We start from the raw sequence: 20888 nt of genomic DNA on the forward strand, positions 1-20888 counted from the left end.
CTTTCATAACTGACCCATCCCCCTAGCACCTTAAGCCACTTTTTTTTTTTTTTTTTTTTGGTTTTTTGATGTAGGGTCTCACTCTAACCCCGACTGACCTGGATCACTACGTAGTCTCACGGTGGCCTCGAACTTTCAGCAATCCTCATACCTCTGCTTCCCAAATTCTGGGATTAAAGGCATGCACCACCATGCTCAGCTAAGCCACTATTTTTAACAGGATCATTTTTTCTTATTCCCTACTGAAACTATTCCAACTGCAGCTTTTTACTGTATACAAGATTCATTTCAGATTACTTAATGCAGACTTATTCTGTTACCTTCCATACCTCCTCTCAACTCATTTCAATGCAACCATACTGTTTTATTCAATATGTTGATACATCTTTTCCCCCTTCTGTAACCTCCAGATCTTTACATTAATTCATCAGTCAGGCCATGACACTCAGATGATACTACTCCAGTAAGGACTCTCCTGATTTAATCTTACTTCCAGTCATTCTCTTCTGTTTCCTAGTTCTGCTTCAGTTTTCTTCATACCATCATTCAGACATTAGTTATATAAGATTTATGAAAACTTCATTTTGTTCATAACTATGTACAACCGAACATAATGCCTAGCAAACACACAGGAAGCATTCAAAATAAATTGCAAAATAAAGGCTGAGAAATGTATCACAGGAAAATGGACAAAGTATCTGCCTATTGTATGGCAAGAAAAAAAAATCTTGAATTAATGTTGTGAATCATCTAAATCAGGGATCATGAGAAGTAGCAGGTTCTAAACATAATTAGTAGTTTGGAATTATATCAGAAGAGGTACTTGAGATTTTGGGGTTGAGACAAGACATCAATATGAATCAATGGATATATATCAATGTATCTCAGGCTGATCTCAAACTTAGTTCTCCTACCTCAACCTCCTATGTGCACAAGGCCTAGCTAGGAAACTTTTTAAAGTACTCAAAACTTGAAAGAAATTATGGTTTAAGCTGATCTCAGTGGTGTAGACCTGTAATCCCCACTACTAAATAGGCCAAGGCAAGAAGATTGCAAGTTCAAGGGTAGCAAAAGTAACTTACTGAAACCTTATCTCAAAAAGTAAAGAGGGGCTGGAGAGATGTCTCAGCAGTTAAAGGCACTTGCTTGCAAAATCTGCCAGCCTGAGTTTGGTAACCCAGTACCCACATAAAGCCAGACCTACAACTCACAAAGTGGCATGTGTCTGGAGTTCTGTTTGCAGTGGCAAAAGACTGTGGTATGCCTTTTTTCTCTCCCCCTTCTCATTCTCATAAACAGTATGTTTTTCAAAGTATAAAGAGGGCTGGGGTTATAACTAAATGGTAGAGCACCTGTTAACATGAAGGAGACCCTGGGTTTAGTTCTTGGGAATACATACATGCACACACATGTTATGAGTATAAGACAGCAAATATAGAAGTCACAACCATATTTAGAAGCAGTCAGGGGCTGGAGAGATGGCTTAGCGCTTAAACGCTTGCCTGTGAAGCCTAAGGACCCCGGTTCGAGGCTCGATTCCTCAGGACCCACGTTAGCCAGATGCACAAGGGGGCGCATGTGTCTGGAGTTTGTTAGCAGTGGCTGGAAGCCCTGGTGCACCCATTCTCTCTCTCTCTCTCTCTCTCTGTGTGTGTCTCTTTCTCTCTCTGTCACACTCAAATAAATAAATAAAAATTAACAAAAATTTTTTTTTTAAAAAGCAGTCAGAGTCCTAAGGGATCTGAGGCTTATGTGTAACACTGAAATGCAGAAGGGGGTATGATAGTGTGGTATCTGAAAGTCAATGTCTGAATCAAGAACGAGTAAGAGGAAGCTGAGTGTGGTGGCGTATGCCTTTAGTCCCAGCACTTGGGAGGCAGAGGTGGGAGGATCACTGTGAGTTCAAGGCCACCCTGAGACTACACAGTGAACTCCAGGTCAGCCTGGACTAGAGTAAGACCTTACCTTGAAAATCAAAAAAAAAAAAAAAAAAAAAAAAAGAGTAAGAATGACTAGTGGTAACAGTGGTTGCCCTGAGCTCAATCCTCAGTTCAAACAAAAGTTTTTTTAAAAAAGGAAGAAGATGATATAGGACATCTAGGACCACTGGCTCAGAAAGATACAAAATGTTTAACTTCATTATCTCCATGAAGGAGAATGATTTTTTTTTTTTCACAATAAAAACATTTTACCCCCTGAAACAGCAAGTGTGGCTTAAGAAAAATAGGAACAAGGAAGAGAATGACTGCAAGCTTCTTTAAGAAAGTACAACTATACAGGCTCTGGATGTTCAAAGTAGTATAGGTTACTTGAAAGAAGTTATAAGGGCCACTAGTGTTTACTAAACATCTAGTAATTACCTCCTTTCTCACCAAATTGGGTTATTAGCAAGAATAATGGATGTGTACTTATATAAAGCAAAATTATGGAAACACTCTGTACCCTCTGAGTTTGCAATTTGACTTCAGGAAACTGTTGTTTATAATAAAAACTAGGAAGAATTCCCCCCCCCCGGTGTTGTATGTGTTTGGCATATATGTGTAGAATATGTGTGTGATATATGCAGAAGCTTGTACTAAAAGAGAACTCTGAGGCTTAGTGGTAAAGGCACTTGCCTGTGAAACCTAAGAACCCAGGTTCAATTCTCTAGTACCTACCTAAGCCAGCTGCACAAGGTGGCACATACATCTGGAGTTCATTTGCAGTGACTGGAGGCCCTAGTATGCCCATTCTCTTTCTCTGTCCTCCTCTCTCTTAAATAAATAAAATATGGCCTGGCAGCTCAGTTTTAATTCTCTAGCCATCCAAGTAAATCTTCACAGGCATTCATTGCAGTGGCAAGAAACTCTGCTGTATGTACATGTGTGTTTGCACACACATGCAAATAGTTTTTTTTTTTAATTTTAAATAAAGAGCTTTTAAGTAACTTAACTTTAGAATAACAGTTTGTTTAAAAATAAATGTTCAAAGGCGGGCGTGGTGGTGCACGACTTTAATCCCAGCACTTAGGAGCAGAGGTGGGAGGATCACCCTGAGTTTGAGGCCATCCTGAGACTACATAGTGAATTCCAGGTCAGCCTGGACCAGAGTGAGACTCTACCTCAAAAACAAACAAACAAAAAAAAAAAAGGTAAATGTTCAGCCCTGGGCGTGGTGGCACATGCCTTTAGTCCCAGCACTCGGGAGGCAGAGGTAGGAGGACCAGCATGAGTTCAAGGCCACCCTGAGACTACATAGTGAATTCTAGGTCAGCCTGAGCTAGGATGAAACTCTACCTCAAAACAAACAAACAACAACAAAAAAAGGAAACGTTCGAGTGCATAACTAAAAGTAGTATAACACAAGTATAGGAAGAGAGCAATCTGGATAGAGTGAATAAACTGAAAAAGTTATAGATTGACTGTAAGTGCAATTAGTCATGTAATTTACCTGAAAATAAGACTTGTAATTAGGCTGCATTATTACAAGTATATCTAGAACAAAGGAGGCAGTTTCACAATGCTTTGCATTGCTCAGTAATATCTCAAGTACAGCCGTGTGTTACTTAACAATGAGGAAATGTTCTACAAAATACACTACTGGGAAATTCTGTCATCGTACAAACATCATAGAGTGAACTTAAACAAACAGATCATCTAAAATACCTTGGTACATAGTACCAGTGACTGATCCTAGCCTACACATTGTACATTAGCTACATTGAACACAATAGGGGATTTTAACAAAATGTCAAATTTTTGTATCTAAATCTCAAGGTGTGTGTGTGTGTGTGTGTGTGTGTGTGTGTGTGTGTGTGTGTGTGTATTAAGAAGTATTTTTCAAGCCAGGCATGGTGGCTTATATTTGTAATCCTAGCACTGGGGAGGCTAAAGCAGCATTGATGCAAAGTTTGAGGCCATACTAGACTATACAGTAAGATCATGTCTCAAAAAGTAATAGCATTAATAGAAGAAATTTTCAGCTCTATTATAATCTTATGGAACCACCATTGTGTATGTAGTCTGTGTTAATTAAAATGCCATTATGTAAAGTATGACTGTGTGTGATTAGCTTTAAGTATCATAATGAAGCCACAATCCAACTAGAAATCCCACAGAGGGAGACCAATCCATGTTACATAAGGAAAACTAATGAAAGATTGTAGATATTTAATCTGACAAGATATGGAGAAGACAAAATAGCTATTTCGAGAAACTGAACAGCAATTACTTGGAAGAAGTAGTAAAATTAACTTGTAATGATTCAAAATTTGTAACTGGATTGATTAAAAAAATTTTTTTTTGTACTATGGGCTCTTGCCATTGCAAATGTACAGCAGATGCTTGTGCCACTATCTGTGTTTGGCTTATGTGGGTGGCTTAGGAATTGAACCTGAGCTTGCAAGCCTTCTAAGCAAGAGCTTCCAACTACTAAGCCATCTCCCCCTCCCCTAGAATTGGATCTTTAGGTAGAAATAGGAAAAGCATAAATTTTTAAAGAACAGAATAAGTTTCTATTTGTAGTAGGTTTTACTATTCTATAAATATTCAAGTAGGATACAAGTGATTATCTAATGGATTCTAAACAACAACAATAAAAATCTTGCTGTCAGTGACACATTTAGATATTATCCAAATTCTAGTTAGCTCCTATGAATGTAACAGTATAAGGTTTTAAAAATTAAGGTTATATGAAATATTAATTCAATATAGGTTAAGCCATTAAAATTTAACTTATATAAATACAAGTATACCTTGGCCCAGGTTTTGGGGTTTTGCCAGCTTTGAGCTCATCAATAATTTCTTCGATATCCTTTGGTGTTAGATCCTCCTAGGGAAAAAAATTGCAATTGTCCATAAAATAACTCCTTACTGCTGAAAAATCTGTATAAATCCCTAAAGCCATTTGGTTGCTTGTCAGTCTCCACTCAAGATAGTTACCAAGGTGGCAACAGTTGAATAACTAATATATAATGTAACATGCAGCAAGAGCTTTAGTTGAAGAGGCAATACAAAGTGTGCTTGCAGTGCAACATCCACGTGAGTCCTCTCCTACCACTCATTTACTAGCTAGTAATGTTAGAGCCTCCTGAAGTTTCATTACTTATAAATCTGTTGAATTTGCACCAAAATACAAGCTGAACAAATGCATCTCTTTGGAAAAAAAAAAAAAAAAACCTGTTATCTTTGAAAAAACACTTCTAAAAGTAACTAGCACCAATAGTTGTAGTACCTTATAAGTAAATATCTAATATCTATCCCTAATCAAAAGATCTAACTACTACTAAGTGGGGGGGGGGTACTACTTCAGACACCTATGCCCATAGCCTAGAATAACAAGCCTTATTAGCCCTGACTATTTCCAATTCAAAAAATAAATACCAGAGGCTTAAAAACTCAGGGAGGCAAGTGGAACACCAAGCAAATTTGGCTTTAGGTTTAGAGGGACAAGACCCTATAACCAGCATAAAAATGTCTAAAACCACACAAAGATCCCTAAAAGTTATAACTTTTACATAAGAATAAACTAGAAATGAAACCCTCCAAGGAAAATTTCTAGTCTGGAATCTTTTAACCTTTTGCATTGAGGAAAGGATAAGGGCTTTTTTTCTGGCGGGGTTGAGGGAGATATTATACTTCCAGAAGCAAGAGAGAAGTAAAGCAAATCCATTCTTGAATAAAGCTGTTTAAATACAAACCTCAGAGAGTTTCCACAAAAAAATTTCTAAGAAATATAAACCAACATAAATAGCACAAATAGAAACCAGGATATAATTAAGGGCAAACAATTGAAAAATGCTAACTAGGCAAGTGGATTAAGAATGTCTCTAAGCAAAACCCTTATAGGTCAAAGGCAAAGAACTTCAAAATTTCTAAAATACAAAACAGTAACATCTAAGGAAATGTGGTCAAGTGTTGCTAGTAAGTCTTGATTTCTACACTAGGGTTATTTTCTCTATAAGTAAATGATTAAATTTGTCATAATTAAAGTCTTTAAAATCTGTCATCTTCTGGAAAAAAATACAAAATGTTTAAAAATCATTTTTAAGCCTTCAAGACATTCATATTAATGTTTCCCCTTAATGGATAATTCAGAAACCAACATATATGACATGAAATCAAATATTTCAAATATGATACTTTACAGAACTTTAGCTTATATGAAGTTAAAGTACTCACATAGTAGTTGTCATTTATTTGAACCATTGGTGCATTTACACAGGCTCCTAAGCATTCGACCTCTATAAGTGTGAAAAGTTTATCAGGTGTAGTTTCTCCAACTTTTATTCCTAAAAACACAAATGGTCACTGTAAGCACAAGGTTATAGCTTAACAACAATTTGGTTTAAGGAAACAAACAACAACAACAAAAAATCCACAATATATTCCATAGGTATCTACAAATTCTTTTAAAAAGAAAACAAAGACTGGGCGTGGTGACACATGCCTTTAGTCCCAGCACTTAGGAAGCAGAGGTAGGAGGATCACCATGAGTTCGAGGCCACCCTGAGACTACATAGTGAATTCCAGGTCAGCCTAGGCTATAGCAACACCCTACCTCAAAAAACAAAAACAACAACAACAACATAAACCAAGAAGGGCTGGAGAGATGACTCAGTAGTTCAAAAGACTTGCTTGCAAAGCCTGATGGCTTGGGTTTGATTCCTCAGTACCTACACAAAGCCAGATACAAAGGTGTATGCATCTGGAGTTCATTTGCAGCCACTGGAGGCACTAGCACATTTCTATATTCTTGAAAATAAATATTGGGCTGGAGAGATGGCTTAGTGGTTAAGATGCTTGCCTGTGAAGCCTAAGGACTCAGGTTTGATTCTCCAGTACCCATGTAAACCAGATGTACAAGGTGGCACATGCATCTGGTATTTGGTATATGCATTTGGGGTTCATCTGTAGTGGCTATAGCCTTAGCACACCCATTCTCTATCTACCTCTTTCTCTGTCTCTCAAATAAATAAACACAACAAAAATAAACTAAAATAAATAAATAAATATTTTAAAAGAAAAGCTGGCCACGGTGGTGCACACCTGTAACCACAGCATTTGAGCAGCAGAGACAAGTTCAGCTAAAAGTGAGTCCTTGTCTCCGAGAAAAATTGTGATATAACATGATAAAAGACTAGTGTTAACATCTTTCCTTTTTTCTTCTCTCCCTTTTCTGTTTTGTTTTTTTTTTTTGTAGTAGGGTCTCACTCTAGCCCAAGCTAACCTGAAACTCACTCTATAGTCCCAGGTTGGCCTCAAATTCACAGTGACCCTCCTAACTCTGCCTCCCAAGTGCTGGGATTAAAAACCCCCATTCTGTAGCCCAGGCTTGGCCTCAAATTCATGGCAATTTTCCTTACTCAGCCTCCTGAACGCTGAGATTATAAACAAAAGCCACTATGCCTGTCTTCAACTATTTCTTCAATGGACTTGTTCCTTTAAAAATCAATAAAAACAGCTGGGTGTGGTGGCTCACACCTTTAATCTCAGCACTAGGGAGGCAGAGGTAGGAGGATGACCTAGAGTTCAAGGCCATGGCATGGTGGCACACACTATTAATCCCAGCACTCAGGAGGCAGAGGTAGGGGGATCGTCATGAGTTTGAGGCCACCCTGAGATTCCATAGTGAATTCCAGGTCAGCCTGGACTAGAGTGAGACCCTACCTGGGATGGTGGGGGTGGGGGGGGGGGACTGGGCCACTAATATCAACCACATCACAGATTGGCAAAAATTCAGAAAATTCTGTCAAAAATTATTAAAGAGGCAAGGAAAAAAGAGTGTTATCTTGGTCTAGAGAGATGGCTTAGTGGTTAAGGCACTTGCCTACGAAGTCTAAGGACCCAGGTTCAATTCCCTAGTACCCACATAAATCAGATGCAAAAGGTGGCACATTTGTCTGAAGTTTGCTTGCAGTGGCTAGAGGCTCTGGCATGCCCATTCTCTGTCTCTTCTTCTCCCTCTCTCAAATAATAAATAAATAAATAGTAGTCTAATATACTTAAGAGAAGGCATTTTGGCAAAACATGGTAATGTGTAACCCAGGAATGGTGCATATAAAATCTAATATACCAAATAGCTGGGCATGATGGTGCATGCCTTTAATCCTAGCACTTGGGAGACAAGAGGATAGAGGTAGAGGCAGAGGCTATAAGTTTGAGGAACCCCTGAATTCCAGGTCACCCTGGGCTAGAGGGAGACCCTACTTTGAAAAACCAAGAAAAAAAAATCTAATATACCAAACAGTTATCAGAATTTATACCTTGATGATGGGATTTGGAGCCAATATGAGCTTTCTGCTTTTTACACTTCAGTACTGCTCACATACATTTGCAACATGCAAAAACTCACACTTAAAACAAAGGCTGGAAAGATGGTTTAGCTTGGCTGCTAAGCCAAAGAACCTTGGTTTCATTCCCCAGTACCCATGTATGCCAGATGAACAAGACACTGCATACATCTGGAGTTTGTCTGCAATGGCTGGAGGGGCTGGCACACCCATTCTCATTCTCTCTCTCTCAAATAAATAAATAAAAATAAAATATTTTTTTATTTTTTTTAACTTTTTAAAAAAATTATTTATTTATTTATTTATTTGAGAGCGATAGACACAGGGAGAAAGACAGATAGAGAGAGAGAGAAAGGGCGCGCCAGGGCTTCCAGCCTCTGCAAACGAACTCCAGACGCGTGTGCCCCCTTGTGCATCTGGCTAACGTGGGACCTAGGGAACCGAGCCTTGAACAGGGATCCTTAGGCTTCACAGGCAAGCGCTTAACAGCTAAGCCATCTCTCCAGTCCTAAAATATTTTTTTAAAAGCCAGGTCTGATGATACAGTCCTATAATTCCAGCTACTTTCAGGAGACTGAGGCAAGAAGATTACAAATTCAAGGGAAGTCTGGACAACTTAGTGAGACCATGTCTCAAAATAAAGTCAAGGGCTGAACATGGTGGCACATACTTTTAAACCCAGCACTTGGGAGGCAGAGGTAAGAGGATCACTGTGAGTTTCAGGCCAGCTTGGGCTAGAGTGAGACCCAATCTCAAAATCACCGAAAAAAAAAATTATAAACAGTTTTCCTATGCTATTATTTATTTCACAGCTTCTTTGGAACAATACATAAATTTTCTAATGGACTACATGGTAACATGAAATAAGCATTTTTTCTAAACAGTGAAAAGCTTCAAAGTCCTAAAAGCTTTACAAACATACTGAAAATTAAAATGGTGGATTGGGGAAATAGTTCAGTGGTAAAAGGTACTTTCTTACAAAGCCTGCTGGCCTGGTCTTAATTCCCAAGTGCCCATGTAAAATTAGATGCACAAAGTGGCACATTTATTTGGAGTTTCCTTGCAGTGGCAGGAGGCCTTGGGGTACCCACTCATATTCTCCCCCACCAATCAATCAATAAATCCCGGCACCTAGTAGGCAGAGGTAGTAGGATCACTGTGAGTTCGAGGCTATCCTGAGACTACATAGTGAATTCCAGGTCAGCCTGGGCTACAGCGAGATCCTACCTCAAAAAAATAAAAATAAAATAAAATTGAAAAGGCAAAAATACAAGAAAAATTCTTAAGCAAATAACACAAAAAATTAACAGGGAAGTACAAATCCAGTAAAAAAACAGAACTTGGAAAACCTGGGTGGAAAATATGTTAAACCTAGGAAGACAATTCTACCTGGGGGTGGGTGGGAAGGGCACTATTCAGACAGGTTCTTACTATGTAGCCCAGGTGGGATTGTAACTAGGAGATCCTCCTGTTTCTGAGTTCTGGGATTACATATGTGCATCACCTCACTATATTAATTCCTTTTTAAAAAATATATTTTTATTTAATTGCAAGCAGAGAGAGAGGGGGGAAGAGAGCACACCAGGGCCTCCAGGCACTGCAAATGAACTCCAGATGGATACACCACTTTGTGCATCTGGCATTACATGGGTACTGAGGAATCAAACCTAGGTTCATTTAGGCTCTGCAGGCAAGCACCTTAACCACTGAGCCAACTCTCCAGCCCTGTGTTAATTCTTTTTTATTTCGTAAAAGCACTAAACATAATGTATTCCATACCAAGCTTTTGCTGAATGGTCTCCAGTATACTGTCAGAGTTCCGAAGCATGCAAGGTGTAGTAGTGCAGACCTGAATGTGATACTTTCCAACTGGCTTCCGATTATACATTGTGTAAAAAGTCGCTACTTCATACACTCTCATTGGAGGTACTTGTAAGACTTCTGCAACCTAAGATAGTAGAACACTGTAAATTATACTGTTTATTAACTGAGGTTTAATGTATCCAACTCTAAATAGTAGAGTCTATTCTAAATGCTCTCACACTCACTCACTCTTTTAAGCTTCCCATTCAACAAGAATTCCAATAGGTTTCCCACTATTAAAAACAAATTTATGAAAAGAAAACAGGCATAATTTCGATATTGCCTCAACTTGATATAAACAAAACAGTTGAGCAGAAAACAATTCTTGTATTTGATAATTATTTCATTAGGCCTTTTCTTCTTTTATTATTATTATTATTATTATTATTATTTAGTTTTTTGAGGTAGGGTCTCACTCTAACACAGGTTGACCTGGAATTTACTCTGTAGTCTCAGGGTGGCCTCGAACTCATGGCAATCCTCCTACCTGTGCCTCCCAAGTGCTGGGATTAAAAGTATGTGCCACCACACCTGGCTCTTCTTCTTTTCGGTATGGCTATCTGTGAACAAGTAGCTTAGCTGGGCCTAGATACTACGCAGCCTAATCTGAAGGCCTTCAAATTTGACACCCACCTTATACTTATGCCATGCAAACCTCGGAGCACCTGCTTCCACACACCCTTCTCACATTCCCGAAGAGTACTTTCTCTAAATCTCAAAGCACAATGGATTTCTACTTTACTTCAGCTTATCTATGTTGTAATTTAAATAGTCTAAATGGCAAAATTTTCATAACGAGGACTGGAGAGATTTCTCAGTGATTAAAGGCACTTGCCTGCAAAGCCTAATGACCTGGGTTTGACTCCCCAGTACTCATGGAAAGCCAGATACACAAACTTGGCATGTATCTGGAGTTTTTAGGGGAAGGAAGCTCTGGTGAGCCCATAGTCACTCACTCACTGTCTGCCTCTTTCTCTGTCTCTCAAATATATACATATAAGATTGATTGATTGCAAGCAGAGAAAGACAGAAGAGAAACAAAATAGAATAGGTGCTACAGAGCCTCAAACCACTGCAAAGGAACTCCAGATATAAATGCCACTTTGTGCATCTGGCAAAAGCCAGATGGGCACTGGAAAATCAGACCCAAATCGCTATGCTAAGCTTTGCAGGCAAATGCTCTAACCACTGAGTCATGTCTCCAGCCCCCAAATGTTTTTAAAATATTTATTTATTTGCACACACAGAGAGAGATAAGACACTGGGCACACCAGGGCTTCTAGCCACCACAAATGAACTCCAGATGCATGTGTCACTTTGTGCATCTGGCTTTACTTGGATATGAGACAATCAAACTTGGGTTGTTAGGCTTTGCAGGTAAGTGCCTTAACTGCTGAGCTCTCCAGCCCAATAAAAATACTTTAATAACATTTTGATATACAAGGAACTCAGAAAAACCTAAATAATAAGAAATCAAACAACCCAAATCAAAAAATGGGCTATGGAACTAAATTAAGTTTTCCAAAGGAGAAATACAGATGGCCTATAAACATCTAAAAATATGTTCTACTTCCTTACCCATCAGGAAAATGCAAATTAAAACTACTTTGAGATTCCATCTCCCTCCTGTCAGAATGCCTATCATCAAGAAAACAAATGAGATTGCAGGGAGTTCCAGGCCACCCTGAGACTATATAGTGAATTCCAGGTCAGCCTTGGCTACAGTGAGACCCTACCTCGAAAAACCAAAAAAAAAAAAAAGAAAACAAAACAAAACAAATGAAAGCTGGGCATGGGGGCACATGCCTTTGATCCCAGCACTTGGGAGGCAGAGGTAGGAAGATTGCCATGAGTTCAAGGCCACCAAGACTACACAGTGTGGAAAACAGACCTATACTGTTGCTGGGATAGTAACCTAGTACAGCCATTGTGGAAATCACTGTGGAGGTTCCTGAGACAGCTAAATAGATTCACCATATGAACCAGCTATACCACTCATTAGCATATGTACTAAAGACTCTACTCACTACCTTAGAGATACTTCCTCAACCATTTTTACTCTGACTCTATCATAATAGCTACAAAATGGAACCAGCCTAGATGTCCCTCAACTGATAAATGGATAATGAACATGTGGTACATTTATACAATGGAGTTCTATTCAATAGTAAAGAAAAATAAAATAGTGAAATTTGCAGGGAAATGGATGGATTTGGAAAGGATTATACTTAATGAGGTAACACAGGCCCAGAAAGCTAAACAGTGCATGTTCTCTGTCATATGTGGATCCTAGTTATAATGTTTAGATTTGTATGTGAGTTGGAGGGGATATGACAGACTATGGATTTGTGAGGGGAAAAGTTGAGGTGGGGAGGGAATTATCATGTTTATTTATAATTATGGAAGCTGTCAATTAAAAAAATTGAAATAATCATTTCATATTCACAATCCCAATAAAGGAAAACATTTTGAATTTTTCATTTTTTAGCCTTTCACTGATTTTTCCAAAAAGCCTGAAGTGGGTTGGGGATATAGTTTAGTGATAGAGCACTTGCCTAGCATGCCCAAAACCATGGTTTCAATCCCTAGCATTAGAGAGGGGGAAAAATGATAATAATGATGATGTGTGGTGCATTTGAACAGTAAGCTAACAGAGAAAAGATAGAACTGAGAATTATTATTAGCCAATTTGTTTATAGCCATACATTTAGATATGCAGTCAGTTTATTTCTACAACCATAGGTGAATACTTATACTTCTCTCCAGAATAATCCAGAATACTACCACTATTTCATATCACAATACTTTTTTAAACAGCTGGATCTTAAAGGCCAGCCAAGACATCTCTAACTCCTCACATCAAGGAATCTGGTAGAAAATACTTGTTTTAAAATTTTTTTTTTAAATGCAAGAGCAAGCTGGGCGTGGTGGCGCATGCCTTTGATACCAGCACTCGGGAGGCAAAGGTAGGAGGATTGCCTTGAGTTCGAGGCCACCCTGAGAGTCCACAGTGAATTCCAGGTCAGCCTGGGCTGGAGTAAGACCCTACCTCGAAAAACCAAAAAAAAAAAAAAAAAAAGCAAGAGCATTTAAAAATTTATCTATGCTGACATAAAACAATTATTAAGTAATTCTGCTAGACATTTCACTGCACATCAGTGACTGTTAAAAGCTGTAGTGAGTAAATGAGCTTCTTGGCTTTTTATTGGTATTTCTCAGACTGGGAGACAAAAACATTAAAATAAAGTTTCAAATGTAAAGTGGAAAGAATCTTGATTCTGTTCTTTGGAATGTATTTTCTGTCTCCCCTACACCCTAGGCATCCAACTCTGAATTGGACAATGTTTTAAAAGCTCTCATACCAATTACTTCTATTTTGCTGTACTAAATTCATCACTCAATACTTCTAATACATTTACATTATTAAAAACAAAACTGTGGAGCCAGTGTGGTGGTGCACACCTTTAATCCCACCAAGAAGAAATATATACCTAGATCATTATTTAGAAATAATCTGTATCCCAGTTTCTTAAATTGTGTGTTGTGACCGCATATGGGGTTGTAACTGAATGCACAGGTTGTGAAAATTTTGGCAACAGTAAAAGATTTCTAAAATATCAATAATAAATAAATAAAAAGTACTAAAGGGGGTTGGAGAGATGGCTTGGTGGGTGGTTAAGCACTTGCCTGTGAAACCTAAGGACCCCAGTTTAAGACTTGATTCCCCAGTACCTAAGTAAGCCAGAGGCACAAGGTGATACATGCATCTGGAGCTCATTTGCGGTGGCTGGAGGCCCCGGTGCGCCCATTCTCTCTCTCTCTCTCGACTCTCTCAAATAAATAAATTTTTAAAAAAATTAAAAGGTTTTGGAACATGCAATCACCAAAATTTAATTCAAATTCAAATTCAAATGCATAATGAAGCCAAGGTGTTTGTAGTAGTATTTGCCCATGTTGCATCATGGGATTTGACTGCAGCCTTGAGTCTGAACACATAGCACACACTGCACTGTGCTGCTCCCAACACTAACCGTGATGGTTGTCAATTAGACAGGACTTAGGATTACCATGGGGGGAACAATTTCTGATCCTGGGCTGGAGAGATGGCTTAATGTTTAAGGCACTTGCCTGCTAAGCTGAAGGGCCCAAATTTGATTCCCCAATAACGGCATAAGCCAGATGCACAAGGTGGTGCATGCATCAGGAATTTGTTTGCAGTGGCTACGAAGGCCCTGACATGTCATTCTCTTTATCTGCTTGTTTTCCTCCTCCTCGCTCTAGCCCAGGCTGAATTCACTATGAGCTAGAGTGAGACTCTACCTCGAACCCTCCACCCTCCAAAATAAAAAGATGAAAAAAACTCTCAGATTCTATGAAGGGTTTTGTTTAATTAAAAAAAAAAAATCGCCATGCGTGGTGATGCATGCCTTTAATCCCAGCACTTGGGAGGCAGAGGTAGGAGGATCACCGAGAGTTCGAGGCCACCCTGAGACTACATAGTGAATTCCAGGACAGCCTAGGCTAGAGTGAGACCCTACCTCGAAACCCCCCCCAAAAAAAGCAAAAGAAAAATATCTTTTTCGGGGGGGGGGTACAGGTTTCAAGGTACAGTTACACTTTAGCTCTGGCTGACGGAGAACTCACTCTGTCATAATAGGCTGGCTGACCTGGAACTCAGTGATCCTCCTACCTCTGCCTCCAGAATGCTGGAATTAAAGGTGCTGTGCCACCTTGCCTGGCTCTATGAAGGATTTGGTATATTAGATTAGTTGAGGTGGGAGGACTCACCCTAACTTTGGGAGACACCAACCCAAGCACCGGCTGGGGTCCTGGACTGTATAAAAAGGAGCAAGTTAGCTAAGCATTCAAGCATTCCTTGCTTTGCTCAAGTTCCTCAATGTGGAACTTAAACCTGAAACTATAAGCCAAAAATAAACCCTTTCCTTTCTTAAGTTACTTCTACTCAGGTATTTTGTCCAGCAACAAGAAAGTATTGAATACATTAATAAACACTGTCTGAAGTACCTCAGCTTGGGCTGGAGAGATGGCTTAGCGGTTAAGCGCTTGCCTGTGAAGCCTAAGGACACCAGCTCGAGGCTCGATTCCCCAGGACCCACTTTAGCCAGATGCACAAGGGGGTGTATGTGTCTGAAGTTCGTTTGCAGTGGCTAGAGGCCCTGGCATGCCCATTCTCTCTCTCTCTCTCTCTCTCTCTCTCTCTCTCTCTCTCTCTCTCTGCCTATTTCTCTGTCTGTCACTCTCAAAATAAATAAATAAAAAGTAAAATAAAATACCTCAGCTCGTGCATGTTATGAATTACAGTTTTATTATATAAAGTTTTCTGCTCTTCCAGAAACACAATCAATTATGGGAAACAAAGACAGTATTTGCTTCTTGTCATTACTCAGCATGTATCAAATTAGTATTATCTTTGGATTGTGTTGTGATAGAATGCTTGATTTTAAAATTTGCTGTTTGAAGATTTGAGTTCCATAAAAAGTTGTTAAATGAATTTTGGCTTGGAATTAGGACATAATTTCCAAGAATTTCTGAAAAGGCTGTAAACACATTTCTTCCACTTTGTACTAAACAGCACTGTCAACACTGACGACTGTAAAATCAAAATATTATCAACTCTGAAAATGTGGTCCTGCAACATCTAATATTTAGTCAAGATTTACTTCTTTATGAAAAATACACACATTCATCTCATTTAGATATAAATTTGCTTTTAGTCTTTAATAAATGGCAAAAATTATATATGTCACAAAATTGCTTTAAACTTTTTTGATGTTTATCAATAAATGTTTGATTTATATACCTATTTTATGTATCAGTAATATACCCAGGGTAACAAAAACTTTGCAAGTAAAAACAGTCATAAGTGGCAATACTTTTAGAAACCCTGGTCTACACTGAATTTAAAAACAGTGTACAAATTTATTAAAAAATACCTCCTATTTACTAAGGATAATCTTTAGACTCTCTATTATAGTTGGCCAATAGAAAGCAAAATGAATTGACAATGAAATTTTTTTCTTTTTTGTTTGTTTTCTGAGGTAGAGTCTCACTCTACCCAGGCTAACTGGAATGCACTCCGTAGCTCCAAGCTGATCTAGAATTCATGGTGATCCTCCCACCTCTGCCTCCCAAGTGCTGGGATTGAAGACGTGTGTGCCACCATGCCTGGAAATGAACTGGTTTCTATAAAATTATTTTATTTATTTGTTTGACACAGAGAAGACAGAGTGAGTATGGACAAACCAGCCTCCTGCCACTGCAAGCGAACTCCAGAAGTATATACCACTTTGTGCATTTGGCTTTACATGGGTAGGAACTGAACCCTGGCCATCAGGCTTTGCAAACAAGCCTTTAACTACTAAGCCATCTCTCCAGGCCTGGTTTTTAAAGATACTTTATAAATAACACAGTGTGTTGTCACAGTAAAGTAATTATTGTATTAACAGGAAATGAGTAATCTTGAAATTTATAGCCCTGCTGAAATCTATTAGAAAAATATGAGTCATTTTAACCCATAATCCAAGCAGTTGAGAGGCTGAGGTAGGAGAATTGCAGCAAGTTCAAGGACAACCTAGGCTAGATAATGAATATCAGGACAATCAGAGCTACATAACTAGATTTTATCTCAAAAAAAAAAAAATCAAAGAATCTTCATACATGTATGAATATAGTGGGTCACTTACATCTTTTTTTAACTCACAGCACTTCTGAAGGTTAATTCCACTGTGAAATAATCAAATGACACAAATAGCACAAATCATATAGATTTTTGTTAAAGCCTAGAGCTAAACATGTAAGAATATTAAATATTAATGTTGGATTTTTCATGTTATTTTAGTGCTGAAACACTGCATTAATTATCAGAATATCTCAACACATAATTATATACATTTGCAATCTTATACTTTTATCAAGACTATTTCTGCCAAAAAGAAAAAAAACACCTTTTTTACCACAATGCTTTCACTATTTCCTGCAATCAGAGATGTATAAAGGAACCAACAAAAACAAATATCATTCCAAAAAACATACAAATTACTGAAGGGCTCCAAACATATAAATTCTAACACTAATGATTATCACAGTGATTTCTATCTAAGGAAGTGAATACACACAATCACTCTACTCTTCTAAAAGAAAAATGAATTGAGTACCTTGTTCATAGCAGAGATGGGCAGCCATCCATTCTGCCTCTGGGCTAAATCCAGGACCGGAAGCACAGCTGCCGCTTTATGCCCTTCTGGGTAGTTCTTAACAATTGCCTCTATCCTCTGTATAAAAGGAAAACCACCTGGTTTTACATATCAGAAAGGCACTAAATATAAACTACATTGTTAATTTAGCCATACCTTGTAGTTTTCTGGTGTGAAATCAAATGGTGTATCTGGGTTATTCTCAGGAGTATCTCTGTGCTACAAAAACAAGAAAAAAAGGTTTTCCAAAATTATCAAAATTTCCACTAAAGTGTAAATGACACGGTCTATTACTAATACTGATCATTCAACCTCTCTATTTTAACCTCCACATTATCTACATTGGTTTATCTTTCCAGCAAGAATGACTAGAGATATACTTGATCACTATGTTATATTAACTAAGTTAGCAGAATTAAAAAGTTTACAATTTTAGAACAACCCTTTAAAGACATTTAAATATTTGTAGTTCCAAAATAAAAAAAGGTATTGTCCAACTTCATTAATAATATTCTAGATCACTTACTAAAATATTACAAATTATGGTATTAAAACACAAAATTCTTAGTTTGCACTTTCCCCAAAGCAGGTATTACACTGTCCCTCAAAATTCTGCTTTTAAGAGTACAAAAGTACCATGTTCCCCCACTAGTTTTCTACAAAGAGAAACTAGCTAATACCAGGCTTTCCTTTTCCGGGAATCTCAGAACTTGGGAGGCTAAACGCAAAACTCTAGAGTCAACAAAGTGACATTCACTGCTAAGTTTTAAAGGACATCAACCAAAAGAAAAAAAAAAGAATGGAAACTTTGAACAATAGTTTCAAGTATGTGGCTAATTTGATGTTTTAAGGCAAAGTTGAGAAAGCAGGAAACTAACAATAACTAAATCATCATGCACGTCACGCTTACTAAATTTCCTTCAAACAGTGGGTTAATTCCTAGAAACTGCATCATGTCAGAATAAACAGACACAGTATCTAAACTTTTCTGATTCATGCTGCAAAGCTGGGGAGACCACAGGCATGCACCTGGAGTGAAACTGTGGAAAGAAAAATATAAAAGCCAACTTCAATATGTGGAAATGTGTTTACTACATTACTACAACCTCGAAATTTTACTAATGCCATTTTAGAGTTTCCAAGTCAGTATGACTTTCAAGACCTTAAAGTTTGACATTTAGATTGGGGCACAGTAATTTCATCAAAGAAAATCCAAATTATTCCAAGTATTCTGGGTGTCAGTTTATATTTGAAAGGTTAGAATAGAACCACACATCTTTTGAAATGTTGTGAATTTAGTATAAGCTCTATTTAAATCCTCATATCAGCTAGTATATACCAAAACACTAATATTTAAGTTTATTTTAAAAATATTTTTATTTATTTATTTGCAAGCAGAGAGAAAGAGAGAGGGAGGGTGAGAATGAGCCAGGGCCTTCAGCTATTCCAGATATAAATGCCACTTTGTGCATCTGGTTTTATGTGGGTACTGGGGAGCTGAACTTGGGTGGTTAGGTTTTGCAGGCAAGTGCCTTAACTGCTGAGCCATCTCTTTAGCCCATATTTAAATTTCAACCTCTCTTTTCTTTGCAATACTGGGGGTGAGGGTGGGGGGTTAAACTCAGAGCCTTGAATATTATAGGCAAGTGTGATACTCCACCAACATTTTAGGATATTAAAGTGAATTCACTCAAATTGCTGTCTCCCATTATGGAGAATTCTATATGCTTACCACAAATAAGGCTCCTCCAGCACCATTCTGCGCAGCTGTCTTATGCAAATTCCTTGTATGTCGTCCCTAAAGTTAAAAATTATTTAAAAAAAAAAAAAAAGCTTCTTAAGCTTCACACCTTAAATTTTTTTCATAAGGAAATATTTTTAAATAAATTAAAATTTTAAAATTAAAATAATTTAAAATAATAGAAAGAAGTTATAAAAGCAAAAGATCTTAAGAGATTACCCTGTACCTCTTCCCATCTCTAGTTCAGAAGACTTACAAAACAGAGCTCCAAAGGCCAGTTTATTAACTCTCCTAGGGAGTCAGTGAAAGAATCACAATCACAGCCCAAACCAGATGTGAGCACCAATCTAGACCCAACACATATGCTTTCTGTTTACACTCTGCTGGCATGCATTTGGACAATTAACGTACTGCCTTTCACTTTTGTCTGAATCAAGTTGGATCAAGCCAGTTTTTAATATATAGACCTCTAATGTGTAATGATTATTCTGTACATGAGTCATATACTCTGTCCAAGTGAGTCAACACTATCCTCATTTGGTAATATTCTTTTTTTTGAGTTTTATTGCTGTTTTGAGACAGGGTTTTGCTATATATATAGCACAGGGTAGCCTTGAACTCTTCCTGCCCCAGCCTTCCTAGTGCTGGGACTTCAGGACATGTCTCATTATATCTGGCAGGACGTTTGAATTCTTAATTAAGTTCAGGAACTCTAACCAAACAGGTAGCTACTTCTAATGTTGTGTAACTGCTTTGGAGACATTTGATCATGTCTCTGTTCCTTGCAGTTCCTCCCCATACTCCTGCCCACTCCACTGCAAACAATTCAACTATTATTCTAAAATCCAGCCACTTATATGACTTCTGTGAGCCACAAATGGTAAAACACTAGATTAAACCAAGTATGGTTACCAAAGGACATTAAGTAAAAGGAGTTAATAATACATAACAATATATTTTACTTGTCCATAGGTCCAAATAATAATTCAGCTGAAGAAATAAATTTCCAAGGAACACTTGCCTTAATTATTAAGAAAAAAACTACTTAAAAGATTTTGGGGGCTGGAGAGATTGTTTAGCAGTTAAGGTGCTTACCTGATAAGCCTAAGGACCCAGGTCTGATTCCCCAGAATCCGTGTAAGCTAGATATACAAGTTAGTGCATGCATCTGGAGTGAGTTTGTAGAGGCTAGAGCCCCTGCCATGCCCATTCTCTCTCCCTCCATCTGCCTCTTTAAAAAAAAATTTTTTTTTAAGTATTTTGAGGTAGAGTCTCACTCTAGCCCAGGCTGACCTAGAATTTCACTATGTAGTTTCAGGGTGGCCTCAAACTCACATTATCCTCCTACCTCTGCCTCCTGAGTGCTGGGATTAAAGGCGTGTGCCACCATGTCGGGGGAAAAATCATTTTTTTTTAAAAGGTTACAAAACATAGGTACAAAAAATAGTGGTTACAGGCTGAGCATGGAGGCACACGTCTTTAATCCCAGCACTCGGGAGGCAGAGGCAGGAGGATCAATGTGAGTTTGAGGCCACCCTGAGACTACACAGTGAATTCCAGGTAAGCCTAGGCTAACGTGAGACCTTACCTCAAAAAAAAAAAAAAAAAAAAAAAAGTGGCTAAAAATATTAGTTTCAGGATAATCAGGAGAGGTGAGTACAATCAGAGAAAGGGGGCTTTGCTTCCACTGTATTTTCACCTCTACCCTGAGGCAGCTTTCTGTGTTTCAAATATATCATTTTAAAAAGAATTGACAAACTCAAGGACTTATGGTCTTACTATCATTCAAATTCTCCCAAAC

At 38.1% G+C, this 20888-nt stretch overlaps 1 protein-coding gene across 2 annotated transcripts in view; it reads right to left on the reverse strand.

Moving 5' to 3' along the window:
• The window catches only part of Ndufv2 (NADH:ubiquinone oxidoreductase core subunit V2), a 40056-nt gene that overhangs the window by 2713 nt on the left and 16455 nt on the right, over positions 1–20888 (reverse strand). Inside the window, exons 2-7 of one of the 2 annotated variants that reach the window (XM_004656844.3) lie at positions 19079–19144; positions 17503–17565; positions 17308–17424; positions 10049–10217; positions 6159–6268; positions 4733–4809 (exon numbers count right to left, since the gene is read on the reverse strand). In XM_004656844.3, coding sequence (XP_004656901.1) covers positions 4733–4809; positions 6159–6268; positions 10049–10217; positions 17308–17424; positions 17503–17565; positions 19079–19144 — 602 coding nt within the window. The remainder of the gene's footprint in view (positions 1–4732; positions 4810–6158; positions 6269–10048; positions 10218–17307; positions 17425–17502; positions 17566–19078; positions 19145–20888) is intronic. The other variant, XM_045143727.1, reaches the window with a different exon arrangement.

The sequence above is a fragment of the Jaculus jaculus genome, chromosome 2 (assembly GCF_020740685.1).
Source record: "Jaculus jaculus isolate mJacJac1 chromosome 2, mJacJac1.mat.Y.cur, whole genome shotgun sequence".
Classification (NCBI taxonomy): Eukaryota; Metazoa; Chordata; class Mammalia; order Rodentia; family Dipodidae; genus Jaculus; species Jaculus jaculus.